The 19,480-nt window shown below is 46.0% G+C and overlaps 2 protein-coding genes across 8 annotated transcripts in view; one reads left to right on the top strand and one right to left on the bottom strand.

Moving 5' to 3' along the window:
• LOC131109074 (uncharacterized) overlaps window positions 1-19,480 on the top strand; it is a 128,752-nt gene that overhangs the window by 49,666 nt on the left and 59,606 nt on the right. The gene's annotated exons all lie outside the window — the stretch shown is intronic.
• Window positions 935-19,326, bottom strand: plod2 (procollagen-lysine, 2-oxoglutarate 5-dioxygenase 2). 3 transcript variants are annotated; one of them, XM_058060639.1, is made up of 20 exons: window positions 18,867-19,326; window positions 13,720-13,811; window positions 13,134-13,270; window positions 11,811-11,974; window positions 10,131-10,243; window positions 9,985-10,048; window positions 9,655-9,752; window positions 9,051-9,152; window positions 7,310-7,435; window positions 7,112-7,233; window positions 6,759-6,863; window positions 6,242-6,367; window positions 5,752-5,893; window positions 5,119-5,181; window positions 4,075-4,188; window positions 3,790-3,855; window positions 3,547-3,651; window positions 1,982-2,128; window positions 1,768-1,893; window positions 936-1,704 (listed from the first exon to the last, which is right to left on the bottom strand). In XM_058060639.1, the coding sequence occupies exons 1-20, from the start codon at window positions 18,967-18,969 to the stop codon at window positions 1,549-1,551; spliced, it is 2,271 nt and encodes a 756-aa protein (XP_057916622.1). In that variant the 5' UTR covers window positions 18,970-19,326; the 3' UTR covers window positions 936-1,548. The 3 variants fall into 3 exon arrangements, with proteins under 3 accessions (XP_057916623.1, XP_057916624.1, XP_057916622.1); XM_058060640.1 differs by lacking the exon at window positions 5,119-5,181 and having other exon boundaries at window positions 935-1,704; XM_058060641.1 differs by lacking the exon at window positions 11,811-11,974 and having other exon boundaries at window positions 935-1,704; window positions 10,131-10,199; window positions 18,867-18,919.

The following is a 19,480-nucleotide window of genomic DNA, read 5'->3' as shown; positions in this document are numbered from 1 at the left end:
CGACATGTATGGAATCATGCTTCCTATCCCCGCGGCCAGGCAGGCACGCCGAGCATCGCTGCCATTTTGGACCCACCCAGACTGGACTGTGAAGACATTGGCCGCTGGAATGTCTCATGGTGCTCTTGAGCAAATCATCTGAGGATGCAATCAGACACTCGCTCTGCTGCACTTTCATCGTAGATGGTTTTTCCCTCCGTTTCTGCTGCTGGATAGATTCCTGTGCTGGTTTGGGCGGCAGCTGCCTGCCAGGCTGCGATCAATGTCACCTTTCAGAGAGGCTGGACGCAGGGTAGTCTGTTGACCACAAAGGGCTCTTTCAGGAAGAGGGAGCTGACCCAACCCCCCCCCCCCCCCCCCCCCCTTCATAGCAGCTACCCGCACATTCCACCTTCACCAGGTTGCACACAAAGGAGAAGCATGCGAGTCCCTGATATGGGCCTCATTGTGGGAGGCAAGTCAGCGTGGGTGATGGTAAATGTAACGGTAATTGATGGGAAGGTCACATGATGTTTAGTTTATCTCCTGGTGCGGGGCAGAATCGTGTATATAGTATATATGGATATATGTATATAAGCATATAGCTTTTCAACACAACGGATGTCTATCCAAACAGATCAGATCATACGTTAGGGTGACAACTGTAAATAAATAGGCTCCCCTCCATTCCTCCACCAGGCTTAACATTCCTCATGTGTGCAGCTTTCATGCTTTCATGTTCACGCATGTTATATGTGCCCCCTCCCCAAGGTAAACTGAACTACATTTGCACCGTGTAGCTCATCAATCCACATGTAAACATCCACATGTTGCTGCAGCACACTTGATGCTTTCTGCATGCGACGTGAAGTGAAGGACGGGTTGAAGGAGCCGTGAGCCAAGCTGATATTACCAGAGGAGCACTGACTCATCCATTCCACTCGTACGCTTTAGTCGTACGCTGTTTGCCAGAGCCCCTCGCCCGGGACGTGTACATTGGAGGTACTTTGGGAAGCCCAATACTCATCATGTCACTTAGGTTTATTACATTTTGGCAATAAATTAAAAGAAAACTGTTGCAAAATCCATTCACACACGACTTACAAGAGTTTTGTTTCAGAGGAAACAACATTTTGGTGTGCAAAATACAAAAAATAGATGTATTTTTTTTGTCAAACTGTGAAAGTTTACAAATCAACTGAACGTGCTCGCATCACCTAGTAATGAATTCTGTCGGAATGTTTAATTAGCACCATCTGTAAGATCCGTAAACCAATCAGTGATGCTTCACCGGTGAAGACGTCAGAAACCCATGCTAGCATGGTACACCCAAAATGGGAATGAGCGTCCTAAATCCACCCCGCCAGGAAATGGGCGTTTGTACCCTGCTAGCATGACACGTCGCTTTTTGGTGAGAATTTGTCACACTCAACACTCTGTTTGACAGAGACTGGCTTAATGTAATTACCCATCTTTTCAAAGCAAAAGCTTTAAAATGTGCATCAAGAAAATGTTAAGAACGACGGCCGAGATGAGTCAAAAGATGGCATGACGGTGGAGTCGGAGTTTCTAGGGGTCGATGAAGGACACCGCGATGTAGCGTGTCCCGTTGGTGGTTGGCAGACCTTCGTGGAGATGAGTCAGTCGTCCAGGGTGCATAAAGCTCCAGCCTTTCCTTGGCGACTCGATGGAACAGTTGTAGCGATGGAAACGACAGCCCCCGCCCTAGAAGTACGGAATGCGTGGTCAGATGTGGGAGAACGCTTCCTTAACGCTTGATTTTTTTACCTGGAAGTCCGTGTCTTTGTTATTGAGAGCGATGTTGATGGTGAAGGTGGAGGAGTCATGGTGAGGTCTTAGGTAAGCTTGCCTCTCGGGCGTGTACTTGACCACAAAGTTCATGACGGCGTAACCCTTCAAAGGGACGACAAGACATCAGCGTCGTCTGACAATGACATGAGCAGGCTTTCTTGGCTCGCTGTAAAAACACGATGCTACCGACCTTGGTGTAGTAGCCCGAGAAAACCTTGAGCGTGACAGGCGCGATGAACTCTCGGATAAAGTGAAGCCACTCCTTGTCGAATCCGATTTGCTTCATGTGAATGTCGTCAGTCGGCACGGTCTCATAGCCGCCGGATATACGCTTGTCCTAATGAGAAGAGAGAGTGGCTTTGTAAACGCGGCGTGTACAAGCTCCGTGTACAACCAATCAAGATCCTGCACGTTATTCCTTCCTGCGCTTCGGGTCAAATGTTGACATGCTCCATCTTGGCTTTCTCATACGCATCTGATATCCAATATTGTCCAGCACTTCAGACAATATTGGCAGCAGCTCTTCACTCGAGCGAATGTCAGGTCGCATCTTGATGCTTTATTGACTATGATGGCACAGGATGCATTTCACAAATCAACCTACGCAATAAGGCAAAGACTGTATAGACTGTAATATGAGAATGACACACTTAATGTTTTAATAAACGTAATAAACGTAATATGCGATAATGTGAAACCTCTAGCCAGCTTGTTTATGTATAATATCCTAATCCTTGTTCCAGGAACAGCCTCTTTGCCGTCTTAAGACTGGACACATCCCTACGGTGGGACTCGTGCCACAGATTTAATTAGCATCTAACAACATAAAAACACAACCTCATAAGCCGTTTTATGGCTACATTAATGCAATGTGGGCGATAATAAAGCAAAGGCACATCTGATGAATATACCACCCCGCCCCCCAGCAAATATAGGTAGCGTCAAAGTAACTGCTCCCTTGATTGGCAGACCGCCCTCTTAAGAATCAACACGGGTGCCGTGAAAAAGTTTAGACTTAACGAGGGACGCTCCTAATTCCCAACTCCCGACTTCTTATACTGTCTGCTTCTTATTTATTTACGACTACTCATGTAAACACTCCAGCAATTTTAGTGCAATGATAAATGGGTCATAGTGCAAATAATGACTGGTGTGTACAGATGAGGTGGGTTTTCTCTGTACCTGTGTACCGTGCCAACATTCCCTGTCCCTTTCCTGGTCCCCATGGGGGGGAACCGGGCTGAGCGTGTGAGCCACAGCCGTTTTGTTCAAATTATTTAGTGGAAGTTGGCCGCTGTCATAAATGCCTTGAGGGAGCAGCGATCCCATTCATGAAATGACTGGCGAGGGCGGAGAGTACACCCTCGTCCGTGAGGTCCATGTTTTGTCCATTCATGAAGTTTTTGGGAACATATGTCCCAGTAGTTTAGCCGCTGTTTAGAATTCAAACCTCGAAAAAGGTTAAAGCTTTGCAGATTGTCCATCGGGTTTGAACGATTATCAGGCCAAAGTCACCGGGCTGCTTTAGCGATGTCTAAGAGATATGACCAGAGATTTATGAGGGTCCTTCTTCCCGCATACTTCGTCCCTTCCACCAAGCAATGAAAACACAAACTGGGTGGAGTCAAGACCAAAACATGCGGTGGAGTTAGCTTGCTGCAGGCTACGCCAGCGTGTGAAAGGAGGACAGCTAAGCGTGAGTGTGTACTGACTGCAGCAATGTGGCGTCGGTGAAGCGGCGCTAACTGGACTGACCTCGTGTTTGCCCCCCGACCACGAGCCGTAGTTCTCCATCTCCTCCACGAGTTCATCACAAGCCTTTTCTGTGAAGACCGGGAACCAAAACACATCTGGACAAGGCTGCAAGCCAAACACACACAGCGTATTATTTATTGAGACTTCTTTCAGCCTCACCTTGGCTTGAGGTGCAATGTGACTTATTCACATGAAAAAGCATTCCTCATTCAGCCTCACTGTACCCCCCCCCCCCACACAAACCTCTTCCATGGAGTTCTCTGTGAAAATGTTCATGTAGTTGGGGTGGATGTACTTCTCCTTCCAGTCCTGCAAAGAGAGACACTTTCATATTAGAGGCCTTTTTTGCTCCGTTTTCTGACCCACATACCAGACTGCACTAATCCCCCCGCCCCCACCAGCAGTCTCCCCCAGGTGCCCCTTGGCATCGCACTACACGCCAGTCACAAATGGATTCCATTTATTGTGGCAACTGCATGTACAGGTACTAGGCCGGTAGTTCTTCCGGAGATGGCGGTGGTGACTTACCAGGGGGTTTTCAAAGATCTGCCACAAGTCACTGTTATAATGAGAGGTGTTATAATTGGCTGTGGAAAGCAGCCTTCCGAAAACATGGCGGTTGGTTAAGTACATGAAGACTCCCTGCAACAGAAAGGAGGAAGTCAGTGACGTCCAAAAGCATCCTTCTACTGCTATAGATCGCCATGTTTGACCGAGGTAGAGCAGAAACAGAAGCCATATAAATAATCTAAGATTATTTATGGGTGGTGTAAGAGTGGGTCGGGGGTCGTTGGGGGGATGGGAAGAGGTCAGGGTGGGGGTTGGGTGAGGTGAAAACAAGGGTGGGAGTACAGGGAGAGAGGAGTACAATTCCAGGAATGATATTCCCCTCTGTAAGGAGGTATGGGGAGGGGGGGACCCACAGTCAGACTAGGCTTTGGAAAAGTAAGGATAAATTGGGGATAAAAATCCACTGCACAGTGACAATAAAGCTGGGATGCTGCCCAGATGCCTGAGATTGGATAAAAAGACGAGCCTAGTCTGAGATAGGTCTGTGGACTGAGATGGAGCAGATGCTTTTAGGGTCAAGCATCACCACGGGGGGCTGGAGTGTATGGACAGTATTCCTCCTCCTCATTGTGTCTTGGGACAACTGTGTCCTGGTGGGTACCGTGCATCATGGGAAATATTTTTCAATTTCAGCCTGGGGTTTGTCTTTATTTTGAGGACTATGTAGCAACATCGCCCTTCCCCTTAGCCCCACTGACAATTGGGATGTAGCTTGTTAAATTCCCAAAACCAAGGGTTCAGGATTGGCCTAATGGATTGGGATTGGCCCTTTGACTCGCCCAACCAAGCTCAAAATGACGTTGAGATCTGTGGACACCAAGATCACCTCCTCAATCGTGTGTTGGTATTCCTGATAATATTCCTATTTTCATATAAATGTATCTATGAAGTTGTCGAGGATCCACCCAAACAGTGACAAGCCGAAGCTTGGAATGGCTTCTGTGTGCTAGCTCGCTGGAAATGGATGTTTCAGATAGCGTAGTAATCAAAACAGATTGAAACCTTTGGGGGCCTGAGCATATGGAATGATTCCGGAGAAGGGGATTCTTTTTCTCTGTGACTGGTCTAAAATGAAGGAGAAGCATGATCAATAGGATAACATAAATGACTGTTTCACTTTAAGACAGGGCAACACAGCAACACCAGGGGAGGGAAAGGTCATGTGCCCGTGTGGGGAAAGAGGCAAGAGAAGAAGCTGAGGTCTTTAGCGTTAGCATGGGAAGAATGCATGCAGAGGATCAACAGGCAGGAATCCCAACAGGCAGGAATCCCAAGGGTGATGGCTTTGGATTAGACCCGGAGGCGTGCCGTGGTGCCATGTTAACAAGTCGAGGCGCTGATGGGTTAAAAGCATGGAGACCTTTGATCAGGTCATTTCCAGCCCGTTGTTAAAAAACAAATGTTCATATGACCAGCAAAGACAAACGGAGGGTATGATGGGATACGACCACAACACATGAAGCTGACATTACATGAACGTAGTACCATCATGCCATCGGCACACACGCAAACAACGTATACTTGCCATTCTTTCACTTTCCATTCAGCTGTTGGCTTTTGTAGGATTATGATTCATAGCAATTTAATATTTCTATCAAATGTCTCTAGAGAGGAGCTCTTGGAAGTCGTTCTTACCAGGTCCCTGGTGTGTTTGCACAAAGCCATATCAGGGTCCAGTTTCTCAAGAACAAAGTAGTTCCTTTCTTTCAGCTCCTTCCTCAAAGCGCTGCCCTGGACCAGGTATACGTGCGCCATGAAAGGGATGTTCCACACCCCCCTGGAAACAGTGCAATGTAGGGAAAGGAATACCGGTGGTCACTTGTTATTACGATGGGCATGCCACGTGTCCATATGTGGGAGCTTTCCCTTTGCATTTCTGAACCCTTGCTGCGCCTTTAGTTCCCCGTTGTAGGGGGCTCTGTTTACCCATTTGGGTGCAGTTAGACCGGTGGTTTTAGCCATAAAATCCTAGCTGACCATTGTTCAGGATGGAATTCATTGAGTACGTGTGCCATCTGCTCCAGTACGTCACGTAGCTCTTGGACATTATCTACCTTGTAGGCCATGTTTGTAGGCAGTAGCTTAGGATATGCAAATGGAAACCCTCGTTAAACTTGTGACTTACACTCGTTTTCTTTGCACGATGTCGACGTAATCTTCAGAGCGGGCGTAATAACCATCCAGACTCAACGCTCCCCAGAAGTTGGACCACAGCTTGCTGTGGCGAGTGACAAGGGGGCCGATTATCTTCCTGTGGCGAGGCAGCAAGTGGCACAAAGAGGAGATGATGGTTTTGTCAGGGTAGAGAAAAAGCTTTTTGACGTCTGCAGCCAAAACGATAAAGGAAAAAACAAAACACATCCCACACAAACTCTCTTGGCATTTCACAAGCTGCAGAAAGGAGCCAGACGTTTGCATGTTTGTTTTTTGTGTCATGCAAAGGGCCACTTTGGAGTTAGGCGCTGTCGTCACTTTCACCGTTTCCATGTGGCCGGTGAAAACAGGAAGCCGCTGTGGATTATTTTTAAACCCTCAGTCACACCGTTGCAATGCTCCAGCGGTTTTACCACTTGGAGAATAAATTCAACGGTCCGCTGATCTTAACAGCAACACAGGGGTTTTTCCAGGAGGCGTTCCAATACCTGTTCTGCTCGATGAGGAGCTTCAGTGTCTGTCTGTTGGTGAGCATCACGTCTGAGTCGATGCTGAAGTAGTAGTCGCATGTGGAGTCCTGACGGCAAAGGTCCCTAATGACACGGTGGCAAACACATCGTTATTATTCAACCCTAAACGAACACACAATCTCAGACCCACATTAAAATGTATCAGCAAGCATCGGATGTCAATTTCAATTTAGGAGTTGGTCTCTTGCTGATATCTGTTAGTAGCTATGAGTAATAGATACTTCCATCTGAAGAAGATTAGAGAGTGCTTATGGAGTGAAGAGTTCATTAAGGGGAAGATCAAACATCAGGATTAATTTTTAAATCCGTACATGCCCATGTTTCGGGCCTCCCCTTGGCTCAGATTTTCTTCTGGTCCGACCACCTTGAAACTGCTGAACACGTTCCTATGTGCATCAAAGAAGGTTTGGATGTGCCTCTCATGGTAAACCTCCTGAGAAGGGGAAAGACATTCATGAATTGGAATCAATGCTCTCCAACAAGCAGCAGCTCGGGCCGCACGTGCTCACATTGTTGTGGACAAAAACTTTGATTTTATCTTTGGGATAGTCCAAAGTCATCAACCGTTGGAAGAACTCGGGGAGAAATGGCGATGGCTGCTCAATGAAGATGCTGACCAGCACACTGGGGAATTCCTGTTCATGTTGGACAGAAAGAAATGAAAATGGAGTCCTGTTTAGCATAAATCACGACTCCGTTTGACATCTCGCCACAAATGCCTTAAAGCTGTGAAGTGAACTGATGACATCAGTGGAGCCTTTTGTTTACTTTGGTCACTAAGCTAACATGCTGTAGACCATATTGGGTATCCTGTTGCTGGGTTCTTACAATTCTTTGGGAATTCAACTGCCAAACTGAAGGATAGTAATAGTATGAAGAACATTTACCCTGACACCAAGTGGTGGCTGCAGTGATTGCCATACAAACTAAGTTGTATCAGAAATTTGGTGTCTGTACTGGACTGCTCCATAGGGCCTCTTGACTCCCATCCCATGTTGCCACATAGAACTTTATTTTCAGCGAACAGACTGTAAACACTCGGTTCGGAAAAGAAAATCAAAGAGGAAACATTTTCCCATGAGACTCGGCTTTACCCACTCGCATTCATTGTGGATTTCAAGTCCCTGTGACCAGTTCACAGTGAGGCAATGGGACAGGGATGAAAACGGACGCAAGCCCAGGCATCTAATTTGATGGTTTGCAATGTCTGGCGATGGAAGACTGAGGAATTTTGCCAATGTGCCGGGAGCAAAAAAAAACAACCCTTTGGGAGCAGACCAGTGTAACGCTGTGTTTTTAAAAACAAACTAAAGCATCAGGATGTGGTTGGCTAGTTTGTTGTCTTTGACGGTAAAACTCCGACTCGAGCTCCAATCCCAACAGATAGGATGCAAGACTCAAGCAAAACTTTGCGTTTAGATAACATGAGAAGTGAGTGGACTAAAATGTGTCCCTTTTTCACTTTGTGGAAGAAATGAAAGACACGCCTAATAATGAGGTTAACAAGAGCAGCTTTTGTAATCAGGCTTTTCATGCAGCTGTCTTGAACGAATTTCAGCTATTTACGGACATCCATTTTACTAAGCTCGTGGGACACTTTATAGCAAATGTTGCAGATCATCACGGAGCAACATTCTTCCAGAGCAGTGATGTGAAAGGATTCCAAACTAAAAATGATCATGCAATACAAAAATGATCAGTATTACGCTGCAGCAGTTGGTTAACATCCTAAACAGACGCCACCACATAAGCGGAGATGTTTTCAAAGTCTTCCCATTCCTTCCCTCTTGACCTTGCCGGTCTCGGCTGAACTCCACGGCAAATTCTCAGCGTGACCGCCATAACTGGCCATTACGGACATCGCCTGTACTGAGAGGCCCACCAGAAGGAACGGCGGCCAGCAGTGACACCCCTTTAAATGAGCCCTTCTGAAAACCCCAGAAGCCATATCCTGCACCGCTGTGGTAACGGGCTTCCTCTTGCTAGACTAGTTTCCCTTGCACTTCTGCTCTTTTAAAAGGATCCAAGAGCTCCAGTAGGCACACAACCTATGATTTTCTGAAGGGGGTGTGGAGTCTTGCTTATCTGTTGAAATAGGACAAGCATGAACGGACTCCTCCTGTCTAGACGGTCACTGATGGATGGCATGTGATGCTTCATCCTTTCCTCCGTCCACAGGGAGGTGGCTAAAGATAAACATTCCACAGGACCAATACGATCGTGATTAAAGCGAAGGAAAACAGGACCTACTTTGACCTGAGACAAGTCCACGATGTTGTCGTCACAGTGGCTGCAACCGTGTTCGTAGTTCCATGTGTTGGGAACGTAGTTGGCCAAGTAGTTCAAGTACATCTGTTCGGGAGATAATCCAGAGTTGGTTGCAGAAGATTTTGTGCATTTTTCCTGGTCAAGTATCATCTCTTAAATATTATTGTGACAGACCAAGAGTGTCGTATCCTAAAAGTGAATACCAAATACAAAGAAAAAAAAGATACTCAATTCTCCGACATAGCAAATGATTCTGATATGGACAGGCTTTTTTTGATTGCGATAATTTACTATAGTGGGTTTTTTATTCCGATGTTAGTGATCGTGAGTCGAATGACTGTTACATGAATTTTAACTCAGGGACGACAATATAATAGTCCAGAGAATGTCATTCCAAATAATAGAACAGACAGAAGCACAGGAACAGGTCCATATTTCCTCAGTACATGTGAAACTTATTAGAATTTTTGATTGTCAACAGAACTCGTTCAGTTGTTCAGTAAGTCAGCATCAACACAAACAACAGCATCCTTGAAGCATCCATGTTGCAGTAGCGTGGACGGAGATTAACCTCTTTGGTACTCACTTTGGTGTTCCCGTTGCCATGGACAACCACTGGCAGAGAGTCGTATGCTGTGTTTCTAACTCTCACACGGTCAGTTCCAAACTTGAGAAGTACTTCGTCTGCCAAAAGCAGAAACATGAGACATTTTGAAAACTGACATATTGTATCTGCAAAAACTCAAATGCTCTAATACTTCAAGTACAAACAGCCAAACCTCAGACTTCTCTATACAGTACACAGCCTTTCAGAAGATGGAGTAAGTGTATTGGGTATTGGGTATACCGATGGCAGCAGAAAAGCCAAGAACCATTAACAGGAAAACGACTTAAGCAACTTTCTGGGAATTCTCACCAATTGCTCCGTTCAGATTCTGGAAAATCTGGCACCTGTGGTCCAAAGTGACATTGAGAGAGTCCTAAGAGACATGGGTCCTGTTTAGCCTCTCATGACCAACACAATAGAATTATCATTTAACTGTCGGGAGTAAAAGTACTTACTCTTTGTAATGGATCCAAAAAAATTTTAGTGTAGAAGAGCTGGTCATCGTCGTTGTCGTGAAGGTTCCACTGTGAAACAATTCTGTTTATGTACGGGGCATACCCAATTATTCCTGCAAGTAATAAACAGTGTGAAGTACATAGCAAGAGTAAAAACAGAGTGCGAGAGAATTACAAGGCTTTACATAACTAGCAGCGACTTGGAGTCAATTATTATGTCAGCCGGGACCATAAACCGCGCCCAAGTGTCATTTTGACCAGTATTCCTAAGACCAGACTCTCTTATCCCCCGAAGAATGAGCGTTCTTAGAAAACCTGAACACCTAGAACCATAGAATGTCAATGTGTGATGGTGCAGGACCAGCAGAGCGCCTGGGACAGTACGTATGTGCTGTTACAGTACATCCAAATGTATACTAGTCTGATGGCGATCTCAGCTCCCACTGGTTGTATTCCGCAAAGACTTGACCACACCACCTGATTGTAGGGTTAGGAGCGTCCGTGTGCACCATTTTACATCCCATCATTTAGAAAAGCCTCAGGGACTGTAAACAAGTTGACGCGTCAACAGTCATTTTAAAAACAAAAATGAGGATAAAGCTAAAAGGAAATTGTTTTATTTTTGTCAATGTTTTGTTGTGTCTTACCCAAAACGCTGGCCTCAAAAATGCTGTTAAACCGGTTTAGTTTTTACTGCAAGGTTTCCAAACCAGTATCTGTATCTGTAACCAGTATATGAGTAAAGTTAGGGCCCCCAAGACCTCATTTCAAAGATGATTATTCCGTTTTTTTTTACTGACATTCTTGTAGGTCTAGTCTCACAAACAGAAGGACACGTCAACACAAGCTGTTGTGTATTTTGAATCTACTCCAAAGACGCTGATTGCACTTTTGTTGACACTGCAGTGAGCATCCCGCTGCTAAAAAGGAACAAGCTGCAAATGGTCACTTTGCTACTCGCCAAGAGAAGGCAAGCAAACCCGGCAATTTCATACAAAGACGGATCCTTTAGGGAGGCCAAGACAAAGCCCACAGTCCGTGTCAGTGAAAGCGAAAGCCAAAAGCAGTCTGTCATCAGAGGGAGGGCGGCATGACTCCACCGTGGGAGGTCACGCCATGTTGATGACCACAGAGAAAGCGGTAATTATGTGTCCCAAATCCCCAGAAGGATGCAGACAGCCTTTACACTTCAGCTACATTCTGATCACTATTTGTCTGAGCCCACTTTTCTGCTTTCACGTCTGCACGTCTTTTGCAAAGTAAAGTTTTGTCTTGCAAGTCATAGTTCATAGTGTCATACAGTCATGGAATATGATGCATTCCCTAGCATAAGAAAGTTGTTCTTCGGAATGTGTCTCACGAATAAACTCCTTTCCCAAAATTGGTCAGTTTACATTATAAATATACATTTTGAAGCAAGACGGTTATGTCTTGTGGTTTCATGTTCCTGGCATTCCTTCAGGTCATTCTACCACTTCAATGTGGAACAACCGCATTAATTAATTAAGTGTGGGCTTCCGACGTTTGGTTAGCTAGTGCAGGTTGAAAGAAATGTGCACATAATTCAAAGAGCCTTCATCTTGTGTAGTCAACATACTCTCTGGTAATGCCGAGCGCTGATTCACGACAAATCAGCAACAACCACAAATTGCTTGCATGCTTGGAATGTTTGGAACCCACCTCCTGAGTTGAGGTACCGCTTGCCACTGCGGACCGAGGGATACTTATCAGCCAGTCTCTTATCCGGCCATATCAACCCCTCTGCGGCAAAAATGACTTTATGATTGGCTTGCTGGAACTTCCTGAGAATCTCCTCCGGTCCCCCCGCGAAGATAAGATCATAGCTAAAAGGGCAGTGTGGAAGATGAAATACAACAGAGGCTTAGTTTCCCCTTCCAGGGTCGGTCCGTCACTTGCTCCAGGTAGATAATCAATTCTCCTCAAACCAGGACTGTCTTTGCAAGCTAGCTTTTTTTCTTTAACGACGTGCATGGACTGTATGTCTTCTTTTGTCAGGCTGTCCAACCATGTTGACGCTTAAAAGTGTTTACATTGGCCATGCTATTACTTGCATGGTATTCCAGAATGGAGAGCTTGAAGGACATAGGAGCTTCAAAAGTTCCTGCAGATTTCTATCTTTGTGTCACTAAATGAAGACCAACCAGAAGAAGCGCTGGAAGGCGGGAGGACAGTCGTAGCCATATCTGGACCGCGTGTGTTCATAAGAATTTACCTGCCATCCATAAATCATCACTTCTTCCACAGCAGCATAAAATGTGGCAATGTTAGTAGCACTTAAGTCAATTGAAGAGAAATCCTTTATGCCTTAGTCTCTGCCAATAACTGGCAGAGAATCCTTGTTTTTGACACTACAACCTTGGGGGTAAAATGGCAGGGGGTTGCTATCTGCAAATTGTACAGCTTTAATGAAGTGCTTGACTGCTAATGAACTGAACAACACCTGGGTGAACTCAGTTGTCTTGTTTGATGAATGATCGGAATGACCTGAGGCAAAGATACCGCGGATAGTTAGCACCGTGGAGACTTTGGTAACACAATAAAACGTCTCTGCTGGATAACGGGCTTCGATTACAACAATCTGATACACTTTCTAACACTTGAGTCATTCTTCTCGAGGAATCATATTCTAATGACGTCTTTCCAAGGTGAGAGCTTTTCACAGAAATGATTCACAAGTCAGGCTTCTTTAAATTATCACCTTCTGCTCGGTTGGCCATATTTGGCCCACAAAGCTGCTATTATTCCTCACTACATTAATGCTGTGAAACTTTCTAGTGGCTTTGTAAACTCATAAATCAGCTCGCCGCCTATGAAAGTGAAGCTCGTGTCATAACACCTTTGCCAAAGAAGTGCAAGGGATGTGAAAAATGTGCAGAAACACCTTACACTGGAGCTTTCCAGGTAATTGTTGGTGTCTAATTATGAAGCAAAACCTTAGTGTTCAATCAAAGCCTCAACAGTGGCCTTGAAAATGCTACCGACCTGTCCACGAAGAGGACCACAAGGTCTTCCTGGTCCGCTAAACCTTCCATGGCCTCCTTCAGTAGTCTGACTTTTTGTCCTCCACCGATAGATCGGCCAACGTCGCCACCCTTCCATGGCTCTCCCAATCCCAATACCTGCCAGAGAGCGCATGGGGTCATGTAGAATATCAACCTTGCTTTCAGCCGGACTTTGAAAGGAGACATTTTGAGGTTTGAGTCAATGTTGACATGGCAACCAAGCACAAGTAGCTCATTGTCATCAGATATTAACGTACACCTGAAGACAAAGTCAAGCTGATGGAAGTGGACAAAACTAACTGGAACTAACTGCCAAAGCCACCTGAGACAAATGTGGGCAGAGATGTAACTCTCGGGTTTTGTGCCAAAACATGATTTTCTAGCGCTGAAGTGAAAAATGAGGAGCCCACGCCGAGGAGTGTCCAAGATGCTTTGCAGCTTCGCGAGGTGGTTTTCTTTTCTTAACTGGGACTAATGGGTCCCTGGCAGTGCGTGTTGAAAATGTTGTGCCAGTGTTGCATTGTTGGCTGATATGATGATTTTGGAACAGGAAATGAGGATTTTACCTTCACAGTGTAGTTGAAATAGTTTGCGGATCGCATAAAGCGGAGGAAGCCATCTGTTTCTTCTGTAGCCACAGTGAGCACCAGCAATTTTTCTGAAAGGCAACACCAGCAACATCAGTCATATTTAGCATTGGTGATGAATACTAGCACATCTTTAGGTGTTTAATGAAGGATAACCTGCAGGGGTGGGAATAATACAAAAAAATGTTAGCTTTTGCAGATATCAACAATAAGATCTTTGTGAAGGGCAGCCATTATGACCAATGTCAACAAACTCTCGGGTCTCAAATTTGTAACACAGATTGTCGTTTTTAACCGCATTCTAGAACAGACGGCTGCAACGTGCATTGTCATCATATTTGGTTAGAAAATCTCCCACAAAACATTGCAGACATTCCCAGAGACGCTGACCTCAAACAGAATGTTGACTACACCAACTCCATTGTTTTTTTGTTACCTGTTTTATGTTTCTAGAAACCAGGACCAGGAAAATACTACACTATGTGACTATATGTACTGTATGTGTACCATATATACAGTATAGTGTATACAGTGTTACCATAAACTCTTATACCCCTGTACACAATCTGACGGATGGCTTGTTGGAGTTTAAATATAAGGCATCCATTCCGCATCCGGTCATTCCGCACCACTGTCTGTGACAGTCTCATTCCCTTTCCGGCTATTCTGTCTTCCCAGATCTGTTGCGGACTGGGAAGAGGTCCCAGTCTCATACTTGATATGACACATAATAAGTAGAAAAAGAGGACTTGGAGACAATATGAGCTTCACATTAAGCAAGAAAGCCCTGGTCATTTGGAATTGGTTGTAAAACTACGCGGAATAGTGCAGGGTAGGAATCATGTCCTCGGCATCTGGGGAAGCCATTCTCCATGCTGCTCTGTCACATAATGGATTTCAATGCTTGTTGGAACGTTGCAGACTCTTTGTATTTGCCCCCAGGGATTTGCAGCTTGTCGCCATTGGGCCGTAAATGTAACTCATATATGTTTACAGTGTGAAGCAAACGCTGCTCTGGGCTTGAGCAAGTTCACTAAGTTGGCCGCAACGTGCAAATAGAATATCAGTAGGGACCATGTTGATGCCCACATGTTGGCCATCGGCTCTATGTTTGCAGGACCAGCAGGATCCGTGCCGTGGCTCTTCGGCAGCCAAATGTTTTGCTATTTTCGCTGCATGGTTACGGAGTCTGTCCTCTAGTCTATATAAATGAACAGTTGGTGTTGTCTGTGAAAACGAGTGCCTGCTGTGTCCGAGACCAACATCAGGGAGCAGCGTGAGGGGGCCGGAGAGGAACATGAGGACTGAGCGGATAAATAATGAGCTGCAGAGCTGGCTTATAATTGACACAGGTGGAAACGTGTTGTCATCCGATCCGCCGCGGTCTGTACTGCAGCCAGGACATTCTATCAGTTGGCTGAGTGGTGCAACATGTTCCCAAACATGTTGTGGTCAAGATGTTTGGACAGATCAGTAGCACAGTTTGCTAATGGAATTCCAGCCAGGAGCCAACTGGGATCACCGATGCTAAGTCATGGCCATCGTTCCGTTTTACTTGTCAGCTGCTTTCTTATGCTAATAGAGTTGTCCCAATATTCCGCTTTGATTATTGTAAGCAATACGCGACGGACAACTGCAAATTTAGGATTTATTAGACGGCTTATAATTCAACTAATTATTCCACTGTGGGTTTCTAACCTCTTAGAGAAAGAACCAACTTTCCGTATGTAAATGAGTGCATCCCTGCGGTAGTCCTACGACTTGAACAAGAAGCCATCTTGCTTTTAAAAACATAGTTAGGACAGACACACTTCTTTTCTTTTTCGCTGCACAACCAAGTGTTAAAACATTTTTGGAACGTCTAACATTTTCCATCCACAGTTCCTGGTGGAGGAAAACTTGTGGCCTCATGTGAACTATCAGGACTAGAAGCTGTGGATGGAAGAGCGCCGTCTTCCGAAATAAATCAGAAAAGTTTTTTGGGAAGAATGCCATGCTATCTTCAAGTCCACTTTTTAGTGAAAGTATCCCAGTTGTTTGTTCTGGGAGTCTAAGTCTAGTCTAAGTCTAGTCTAAGTCTAATATGCGAATAAAAGTATCTGTATACAACTGTACTCCACTTGTTTTGGACTTAATGTGATGTCCTCATGATAGTTTACAGTACCCAAGTGTATTTAGTCTGCATGGCGTACATACATCCATGACAACCATATTTACATTACATACAATCTATCCTCCTGAGGTGTACAGTTGCTTTGTCATGCTAGTAATCTCCCCAACAAACTACTATTAAAACCTAACGTGAAGTACTACTTCATCTCAAATTTCTGGCTGTTATTTGATCCATGGGCGGGGGGTTCTTTGTGTCTTCTCGCGTGGCATCTCCAAGGTAAACAAATCAATAAAAGCCAGCCAGCACATCTGTCGGCCTGTCCAGATGTTTATTGGTGTGCTGCGGCCGACAGTAGCTTGTTTTGTTTGTGTGCTAAAGACGTTTTTGATGGCTGATAGGAGGAGTGTTGAGGAGAGCGCCATATAGTGCCATCCTCTGCTGGAACTAGTTGAATAACTATTCCTACATAATGAACTTATGGGAGCGTATGTAAGACCAAAATGGAAGGAGCATGGAGGAGCACTTTCACACGGCCTGCCACAGACGCCGCATGAGTGTCAACAGAAGCTGCGGAATGTAGCGCCTACTCTCTCCCGCTCATCCATTGGTCTTCCCCGGCTCTTCCTCGCCCTCCCCACCACATGGGATGCAGCTGTCTTAAAGTAAATGATCACACTTTGAGGCGCAAACATTGTGATTCGCAGGCTGCCGCTGAACCTGCAAAGATGGCTGCCAGAGAGGACTTTGGTGTCGTGGGAATGGTAGCTGGCCATGAACATGTGAATGACAGAATAGTTCCTCTTTGATGAGACATGACCAGACAAAGCTTCCTGTGTTTTAGGAGACCAACTAGACGTGTGCATGAAGGCTTGTCGGCCAGGCTTCGATGCTAAGATGCGGTCAATTAACCTTCCTTGCAGGCTGGTTCTACCCTCGGCCATTGTTGCTTGATCAGACACATCATGTGACCACCCCCCCCCCTCGAGTACTAAACAGTAGCTTGACTTTTCTGTTCCGCTCGTTACTTCCACTGAGTTGTGCTGATGGTCCATGTTGGTGTTTACTGTCCATAAAGAGAGATGCATGTTGCCGCTGCAGCAGCCTGTCCTCCCCACATGTGGATTCACTTGGTCTGTGAAATGTATGACCTCATCCAACAGAAACGTTCACAAATGCATCATATGCCTCAAGTATGGAGCAATATAGGAATATCATAACCAACTTGTTAGCGTGTACGTCTTGTGTACAATTACAGTAGAAGCAGCATGGAAGCAGTACGATAGAAACAATAGAAAGCGATTCTATCGTGCATGTGGATGACGCAACTGAGCCGTGTCCTGCCAAATAGAGAGCAATGAGTTATTATAGGTATTGCGGTGTATGTCACATTTTAGGCCTAACGGCCATTGCCACAGTACACGGGGGGGGGGGGGGTAGGAATCTGGTAGATTTAGATTTAGAATGCCATGCGGCCATATTGCATCACCAGGCAGCAATTCTGATACCCAAAAGTCTTAAGTCCCTCGCCATGCCTCGTGATTTCTTTCAGTTGAGCTCTCCATGTGTTAGCAATTATCACAGCTAACACACACAAATGCACAACAACAGCAGTAGAATGCCCCCCCCCCCCCACCACCACCACCACCCCGCCTTGACACCGTTTTGCTTGTCTGGTCAGCAAAAAACGGTTTCTTTTTGAATGCAAAAGTTGTTGTAATCGACGGAGAAACAGCTGGACCAGAACCTCCAGCCATGTGCTGGAATTACAGGAGGAAATAAAAACATCACTGCTTTCAAAGCAAAGCCAGGATGCCCTCATGTGGTCCACATTGCTGAGCCGACCGGAGCCTTCAATTATCAAATTAGAACAATTGGGTGACATCTTACACTGCTAAGTGGAGCACAATATAATAAACTGATTTACGTGTCAGTAGTTCCATGTTTCCAGAAAAGATGCAGCCTAAACGTATGTTGCTTACGGACTTAGTGGTGATCTACTGTGACCTAACTGTAGATAAGGTCTGCCAGGAGGACTTGTTGGAGCGGTAGACAGGAAGTGCTGACATTTTGGTCAACCTGTTTCCGTGTCGACTGTGAGGATGTTTGCGCTGAGATCGGTGAAGACTTCTACTCTTTTATCGTACTTTTTTAACCCCACCCATTAGGGGTGTAACTGTACATGTATGGAGCGGGGGGGGGGGGGGGGCTTTGGTTTGGTACGCTACAGCAGTTCCCGATTTCCCACACGGTACACATTACAAAATAAAGGCCCGGAAGTTTAGATTTGGGGTTGTGATGCGCCCAGAAATTTTGTCCATGAAAATTGTGAACAGAATCGGTGACCCCCCCCAATGTCCATACGCTCAGTTGAGTCAAAGCCTTCTTTGAGTCCAGCAGTGGGGGTCGGTCCACGGGACAAACCAACAGCCGAGCAGGTAGCCCGGCCATTGCAGCATCAAGTCATAGAGGGGCTTTGTGCAGACACACAACCTGCAATCTCTTTTAGTGGAGCCTGCATAAAGGTGTTAGGCTGTAATAACATATCATTTGGGGGGGGGGGGGGGGGTGTACACGCAGTCTCACTCTAGACTTACCAGGCGATTCATCAAGGGCGTATAAAGTGGGCTTTTATGGGCTTGTTAACTTGGTTTGGCTTCATGCATCACACCTTGAAATGAACTTGACAAATCCCAGCGCCCCTCCCAATCATGAAAAAAAGCACCATAGTTTGATAATGGCAGAGAATCTGTCACTGGTGACCTCCTTCCACCTTCAGGAGGTGAAGGTTTCAAACATTGGACTGAAGTGGTGGCAGCAGAACGTCCTCCAACTGCTTCTGGGCTTCACCACCTCAGAGATGCTTGTTGGCATCACGTTCAACGACTCTCTTGGCCAATTACTGTCAACCAGGGACGAGACCCCCACTATGTTGACATCATGCAAAGTTGACAATGCACACAAAGTTTTATGCACATGAAGTTTCAAAAAGAGGGGAACGTGCACGGCTTCTTACCATTGGGAAGAGGAACAGGAGCCCGGACTGTGTCAGTGGACACCACTGAGTCTGCACACGTCATCCAGCATGAAAACACAATGCACAACTTGAGGTACTCCATCGCTGTTAAAGTGCGTGGTTCCGCCGAGGAGACCAGTGGACCTTTTCACCTCCGAGCCGGGGAGCCGTCGTCACAACCAAAGCCAACCCCCGAGGGTCTTCTACAGCACGCTCTCGCGATAACACATCTAATGAGGAGGCGGGTGGAGTTGGATCCGAGAACAGGAAGTGTGAGTTGCTCTGCGGGGCAGCAGTGGAGGGCAATTAGTGCTCAAAGTGGCCCCCGGTCGTTAATTGTCTTGCAGCTCTGGTCTTCCGGAAGGCGAGCGAGGGAGGCTGAGGAGGCACGGCACAGCTGCCTTTCACGCCTGACACGGACAAGGACGCCCGGCGTCAAAGTGTGACCTAGTGTTTCTGTTTCAGCTCCCTCCCCTCCACAGTTACCCCTCCCCTCCCCCTGGCCTCCACACCACTCCCCTTCTTTACAGCACACTGGAAACATGATGCAGAAGAAAAGAAAATCCACCAATCCAAGACCGCATGCTCTTTGCTGCTGACATGACACCAGCTCA

The sequence above is a fragment of the Doryrhamphus excisus genome, chromosome 21 (assembly GCF_030265055.1).
Source record: "Doryrhamphus excisus isolate RoL2022-K1 chromosome 21, RoL_Dexc_1.0, whole genome shotgun sequence".
NCBI classification, from domain to species: Eukaryota; Metazoa; Chordata; class Actinopteri; order Syngnathiformes; family Syngnathidae; genus Doryrhamphus; species Doryrhamphus excisus.
Note: the sequence above shows the minus strand (reverse complement) of the source record. Positions and strands in the feature narration are given on the sequence as shown.